Raw genomic sequence first — 7,500 nt, 5'->3', positions numbered from 1 at the left:
CAAGTTCACTAGTGTAACAAGTTCACTAACACGTTTACTAGTTTAACAAGTTCACTAGTTTAACAAGTTCACTAACACGTTTACTAGTTTAACAAGTTCACTAGTTTAACAAGTTCACTAACAAGTTTACTAGTTTAACAAGTTTACTAGTTTAACAAGTTCACTAACACGTTTACTAGTTTAACAAGTTTACTAGTTTAACAAGTTTACTAGTTTAACAAGTTCACTAACAAGTTTACTAGTTTAACAAGTTTACTAGTTTAACAAGTTCACTAACACATTTACTAGTTTAACAAGTTCACTAGTTTAACACGTTTACTAGTTTAACAAGTTTACTAGTTTAACAAGTTCACTAACACGTTTACTAGTTTAACAAGTTCACTAGTTTAACAAGTTCACTAACACGTTTACCAGTTTAACAAGTTTACTACTTTAACAAGTTTACTGGTTTAACTAGTTCACTAACAAGTTCACTAGTGTAACAAGTTCACTAGTTTAACAAGTTTACTGGTTTAACAAGTTTACTACTTTAGCAAGTTTACTGGTTTAACTAGTTCACTAACAAGTTCACTAGTTTAACAAGTTTACTAGTTTAACAACTTTGCCAGTTTAACAAGTTAAGTAACAAGTTCACTAGTGTAACAAGTTCACTAGTTTAACAAGTTTACTGGTTTAACAAGTTTACTACTTTAGCAAGTTTACTGGTTTAACTAGTTCACTAACAAGTTCACTAGTTTAACAAGTTTACTAGTTTAACAACTTTGCCAGTTTAACAAGTTAAGTAACAAGTTCACTAGTTTAACAAGTTCACTAGTTTAACAACTTTGCCAGTTTAACAAGTTCAGTAACAAGTTCACTAGTTTAACAAGTTTACTATTTTAAAAAGTTTACTAGTTTAACAAGTTTACTATTTTAAAAAGTTCACTAGTTTAACAAGTTTACTATTTTAAAAAGTTCACTAGTTTAACAAGTTTACTATTTTAAAAAGTTTACTAGTTTAACAAGTTTACTCGCTCGCTTCATGGACTCCTCCATTACGAGAAGTTTTGTCAGGGATGGGATACACCTGACTGGAGTGTGTGTGTGTGTGTGTGTGTGTGTGTGTGTATGCAGGTGGTGTGTGTGTATAACAGCAGTGTGAAGCAGCTGGTGATGCAGAGTGGGCGGAGCTTCCAGTGGCCCGGCGGTGCGCCGCCTCCTGATGTCCCGGAGTGCGGCTTCAAGAATGACAAGCCGGCTTGCCTGGCCCGTACGCGCACACACACACACATACACACACACTCACACACACACACACACACACTCACACACACACACACACACCACACACAAACACACACACACCACACACTCTAATAGCAGTTTCCTGCTCTTTTCTTCCTTCCTTCCTTTCCTTCCTTAGGTACGGTCTCCATGCACCAGATGGTTGCCATAGTGATCTGCTTCGTCTTCATCATCATCGTCACCGTCACCGTCTTCATCTACAGGTGAGAGGATACACACACACACACACACACACACACACACACACACCTTGTGATGGTTCAGGCTCTCACAGCACCTCTCCACTCTCGACCCCTCACCCCTCTCTCTCTCTCTCTCTCTCTCTCTCTCTCTCTTTTCCTCTCCTCACTCATTCATCTCATATCATTTCTGTCTCTCCTGTCGTTTATCCCTCATCCCTCTTTTATTCTCTCTCCTCCCTACCTGACAATCTCTCTTTTCCAACCTCCATTCTCTCTCTCTCTCTCTCTCCCTCCCTCCCTCCCTCTCTCTCTCTCTCCCCCTCCCTCTCTCTCTCTCTCTCTCTCTCTCATGATAGAGAGACCACAGCGAGGCCCAGGAGGAAGGGATGAAGGAGAGGATGGATGGAGGGATAGATAGAGCCAGAAACGATAGAAACGAGCTGTCACCATTTTCTTTCTCCGTCTGTTCCTCCTCCTCCTCCTCTCCTTCCTCCATCTCTTCTATCCTCTTCCTCTCTTTTTCCTTTTCTTTTCCGCTCTCTCTCTCTTCATCTCTTCTTTCTCTCTTCCCATCTGGTTTTGTGTGTCAGTTTATTCTTCTGGCTGGTGAAACAGGCAGACGGAGGATTTCACTGCTGTGTGAAAATCTCGTAACTCCGGCTTTTGATTTTGATTTTCATGTTTTACAGTTGTTGTGTTTTTTTTACAATTTGGTTACAAGCATTTCTCAATACTGAGTTCACTTTGTCAAAACTCCTCATACAACTCTCTGCAGCCTGACACAACACTTCATCTCATGACACTATGAAACCAAACCCCTTCATTTATCCCTGAAATGTCCTTAATTTCTCATGACATAAACATTAATTATCCATTAAAATAACAACTTTAATAAAGTAAGGTTAGTATCATGGGTTTATAAGGGATTTATTCATGGGTTGGTTCACAGAGAAACTAGAAATTAAGGGATTTTTCATGTCTTTTGTGCAGGTTTACAGGTTATTAATGAGTTATTAATGGAAAGTTCCTGTCTGCCTGAATTTTACATTAAATTAGGAAGTAAGGAGTCAAAGTTAAGGGGTGTTTAAGGAGGTTTCGATGGGGTCTCCTTCATTAATAACTCCCTTAATTAATTTTAAGTGGATTTTGCATGAATTAAGGGGTGAATTAATGTAAGGTTATTTTAAGGGATTACTGGTTCATAGAGTGTCTCAAAGTCAACAGCTCTATATGAACAGTAACAGAAATGCAGCAGTAAAGGCTTCAGTGCGCTTTATCTCTGCCGGGCTTTTTTGGCATACAGTAATTACAAAATACACAAAATGAAAAGTAATGGAAACAAAAATTCCAACTCTGTAATACAGTAAAATTGATGTAGTTACAGTTAAAAAAGTTTTGAAGTTGAATTTTAACAGCTTTGAAAAGAGTTCTGCTGCTGGTCGAGTTTGAGTGAGAAATTAATTCAAGAACTTTAGAAATTGTGGTTATTGAACGCGTTTTGTGTCAAAAATCCTTCACAGTTTGATCTGCAGAGAGTGCTGCTGTGCTAACTGTGTGAAGAGGTTTGAAAAAGTGAACTTAGTATTGAGATACGCTCGTAACCAATTGTAGAAAAAAACAAAACTGTAAGTTAAATTAAAGGATGACATGCTGCTCTGTGGGTTGACACTCGGTTTTTGAAATCTTTTCAAAACCCCAGTTAGATAAATGAGAAGTCGTGGTGTTCAAGCTGAAAACAAAGCTGTCTGTCTTGACATTTTGGAGATACGAGGTTTTCACCGGACAGTTTGTTAGTTTAATAGAAGTAGTTTCTGCATTATTTTATACGTCTAAGATGCTGAATTATGCCTCTGAAATAGTTTAGTGGGTCGATGAATCTGGATTGCACTGCTGATTTTAAAGGTGCGATGCGGACTGTTTTAACCACATCAATTTAGAGACATCAGTATAATGACAATAAACATCCTCCATAGTTTCTCCACCTGGTGGATCTGGAGGGAAATCTGCTGGATCGCTTTACGGCACAAAACAGGAAGAGGTTCTTCTTCTGTTCTTCCAGAGCAAACCGAGATAAAGCTGAAAGAGTTTCTGGCAGCAGATGGTGGAAGGAGGGAAAGGAAGATGGAGAAATCACTTCCAACATGTTGATCCTCTTCAGGGAGGGGGAGGGGGGGCGGGAAGCAACGGGGCTGATGGGAAATGTAGTCTTAATGTGGAGAAACACTAGAACTAACAATACTACTGGAGCGAGATAGAGCGATTTTACAGCCATTAGACCAAGGTAGGAATATTAATTTGACTGATAGATTGATGGTTAAAATGACACTTGCAGCACCTTTAATGTTCTTTCTGAATATCTAAATCACTGTTAGCCGATGCTACATATTCTGTAGGTATTCCAGTAGGAAGTGTTCTGTATAGCGCTACTTAGAGATAAATACAACTAAGAGACAAAGTGTATTTTCTCCTCAGAGTCTTTAACCTGTGTCTGTATGTTGATGAACTGTTAATAAAACCAGGTGAAGATCTGGATCTGTTTGATCTCTGGTTTAAGTCCCCCCCCCCCCTGCTGGTCCTCCTCCTGACTCAGCAGTCTGTGTGTTGGTGGGTCTGGGTTAGAGCCTGTTGGGACAGGGTTAGAGGACAGGACAGGATCGTTCTGGTGGGTTAAGTCACACACCATGTGACCACGATGTCCGGGTTCGAATCCTCTGCAGCAGGTCCTGTATCTCCCAGTCCTGTCTCTCTCTACTGTGTTTATCAAATAAAAGCAAAAATGCCCCAAAAATGAATTGCGCTCTCTCAACTGGTGTCCAACTCAACTGGAAATCAGCTGAAACCCAGAAAAACTAAAATGATCAGCTGAGAAACAGTAGTAATATTAATAAAGGGGTCAAAGGGGAAAATCACCAACATACTCGTATATGTGATGCTATTACTGTTACCAATATACAGAAGGCCACTGTGCAAAAGGCACAGGTCTTCAGCACATGTAAAAAAAAATTCAGTAAAGCGAAGATGCTTTCAAAAATAATGAAATGATATCAAAAATCAAAAAACTACAAACAGCAGTCTAGTGACACACTAATGCAGAAAACAAATAAATAAACATCTAAGACAAAATGTATATAAAAAATCTAGGGTGCCTAAGACTTTTGCACAGTACTGTAACTGATATATGACTCCAAGTGGGAGAGTCTACAATATCTGAAGATATCGAAGCCTGATAAAAGTTCCCTACTTGTAGTTTCCACTAGGAGGCGGACATGACAGTTTCTCCCGGTCAGCAGGTCGTGTTTACGCTGCATCATGACATGAACGCTGCATTAGAACAGACAGAGAGCGCCACCTACAGGAAGTCACACCGCATCAAAGCTGCAGTACAGCTGAGCTGATTGGCTGCTCGCTGAGCGGTGGGCGTGTCACCAGAAGGTTGTCGGTTCAAATCCCTGAACCAGCTGCTGCTGAGCCTTTTAGACTCCACCCCCTCCCCCCATCAATTCACCCACCTCACTTCTCTGTCTCTCTCTCTCTCTCTCTCTCTGTCTCTCTCTCTCTCTTTCCAACTCAATCATCTCTCTTTCTCGTTTATCCTTTCCCTCACCTCTCTCTCTCCCCTCTCTTTTCTCCTACTCCACTTCTTTTCAACACAAACACACACACACACACATTATCACGACTCACCTACCACCAACCCACAAATACATGCACACTTATCGACACACTCACACACACACACACACACACACACGCCTGGCCTGTCTGTCCCGCAGGAAGCTGAAGCTGGAGAGCGAGCTGGCGGCTCAGCTGTGGAGAGTTTCCTGGGACGACGTCCAGATGAGCAACCTGGAGAAAGTCCTGAAGAGAGCCTGCAGCAGACTGACCATGTCTATGGTAACACACACACACACACACACACACACACATTAACAGTTTAGTTAAGTTTAGGGCCGTTTTGTTTCATTTCGTTTAGTTTTGTTTAGTTTCGTTAGAATTAGTTAAGTTTTAGTTTAGTTTAGTTTTAGTTTAGTTTAGTTTAGTTTAGTTTAGTTTAGTTTAGTTTTCGTTTAGTTTCATTTCTTTTCTTTTTATTTTGTTTCATTTCGTTTCGTTAAGTTAAGTTAATTTTAGTTTAGTTTTGTTTCTTGTAGTTTAGTGAAGTCCAGTTTAGTTGATTTGCACAGTGCTAGAAGTCAAATGATAAAAACAGTGATGAAATACGATACGACCACAGCAAGAAGAAATGACATTTAATCTAATTCATTCAAGGGACTAAAATATCTCTCCTCAAAAAATTAAACTGACCCCTTTTTGAAGTTGAGTTTGTCTTTTTTCTCCACAGAGAGGATCCAACTACGGCTCCCTGATGACCATGGAGGGAAACTTCCAGATCTACACCAAGACTGGATACTACAAGGTCTGTTCCCTCCTTACATATATAGATATGTACTGACAGCAAACACCTGGCAGACTGTTCAGACACCAAACACCTGACAGACTGTTCAGACACCAAACACCTGACAGACTGTTCAGACACCAAACACCTGACAGACTGTTCATACACCAAACACCTGACAGACTGTTCAGACACCAAACACCTGGCAGACTGTTCAGACACCAAACACCTGGCAGACTGTTCAGACACCAAACACCTGGCAGACTGTTCAGACACCAAACACCTGGCAGGCTGTTCAGACACCAAACACCTGGCAGACTGTTCAGACACCAAACACCTGGCAGGCTGTTCAGACAGTAAACACCTGGCAGACTGTTCAGACACCAAACACCTGACAGACTGTTCAGACACCAAACACCTGGCAGGCTGTTCAGACACCAAACACCTGGCAGACTGTTCAGACACCAAACACCTGGCAGGCTGTTTAGACACCAAACACCTGGCAGACTGTTCAGACACCAAACACCTGGCAGGCTGTTCAGACAGTAAACACCTGGCAGACTGTTCAGACACCAAACACCTGACAGACTGTTCAGACACCAAACACCTGGCAGGCTGTTCAGACACCAAACACCTGGCAGGCTGTTCAGACAGTAAACACCTGGCAGACTGTTCAGACACCAAACACCTGACAGACTGTTCAGACACCAAACACCTGACAGACTGTTCAGACACCAAACACCTGGCAGACTGTTCAGACACCAAACACCTGGCAGGCTGTTCAGACACCAAACACCTGGCAGACTGTTCAGACACCAAACACCTGGCAGGCTGTTTAGACACCAAACACCTGGCAGGCTGTTCAGACACCAAACACCTGGCAGACTGTTCAGACACCAAACACCTGGCAGGCTGTTTAGACACCAAACACCTGGCAGACTGTTCAGACAGTAAACACCTGGCAGGCTGTTCAGACACCAAACACCTGGCAGACTGTTCAGACAGTAAACAGACTGTTCAGACAGTAAACAGGCTGTTCAGACACCAAACACCTGGCAGACTGTTCAGACAGTAAACAGGCTGTTCAGACAGTAAACAGACTGTTCAGACACCAAACACCTGGCAGGCTGTTCAGACAGTAAACAGACTGTTCAGACAGTAAACAGACTGTTCAGACAGTAAACACCTGGCAGGCTGTTCAGACAGTAAACAGACTGTTCAGACAGTAAACAGACTGTTCAGACACCAAACACCTGGCAGACTGTTCAGACAGTAAACAGGCTGTTCAGACAGTAAACAGACTGTTCAGACACCAAACACCTGGCAGGCTGTTCAGACAGTAAACAGACTGTTCAGACAGTAAACAGACTGTTCAGACAGTAAACAGACTGTTCAGACACCAAACACCTGGCAGGCTGTTCAGACAGTAAACAGACTGTTCAGACAGTAAACAGACTGTTCAGACAGTAAACACCTGACAGGCTGTTCAGACACCAAACACCTGAGAGACTGTTCAGACACCAAACACCTGGCAGACTGTTCAGACACCAAACACCTGGCAGACTGTTCAGACAGTAAACAGACTGTTCAGACAGTAAACAGGCTGTTCAGACACCAAACACCTGGCAGACTGTTCAG

The 7,500-nt window shown here is 41.9% G+C and overlaps 1 protein-coding gene across 1 annotated transcript in view; it reads left to right on the top strand.

Moving 5' to 3' along the window:
- The window catches only part of npr1a (natriuretic peptide receptor 1a), a 60,688-nt gene that overhangs the window by 36,958 nt on the left and 16,230 nt on the right, over positions 1 to 7,500 (top strand). Inside the window, exons 6-9 of the mRNA XM_078290212.1 lie at positions 1,114 to 1,249; positions 1,403 to 1,487; positions 5,240 to 5,360; positions 5,809 to 5,883. Coding sequence (XP_078146338.1) covers positions 1,114 to 1,249; positions 1,403 to 1,487; positions 5,240 to 5,360; positions 5,809 to 5,883 — 417 coding nt within the window. The remainder of the gene's footprint in view (positions 1 to 1,113; positions 1,250 to 1,402; positions 1,488 to 5,239; positions 5,361 to 5,808; positions 5,884 to 7,500) is intronic.

This window comes from Centroberyx gerrardi, chromosome 19, assembly GCF_048128805.1.
Source record: "Centroberyx gerrardi isolate f3 chromosome 19, fCenGer3.hap1.cur.20231027, whole genome shotgun sequence".
Taxonomy (NCBI): domain Eukaryota; kingdom Metazoa; phylum Chordata; class Actinopteri; order Beryciformes; family Berycidae; genus Centroberyx; species Centroberyx gerrardi.
This window is presented reverse-complemented; position numbering and strand designations above follow the sequence as displayed.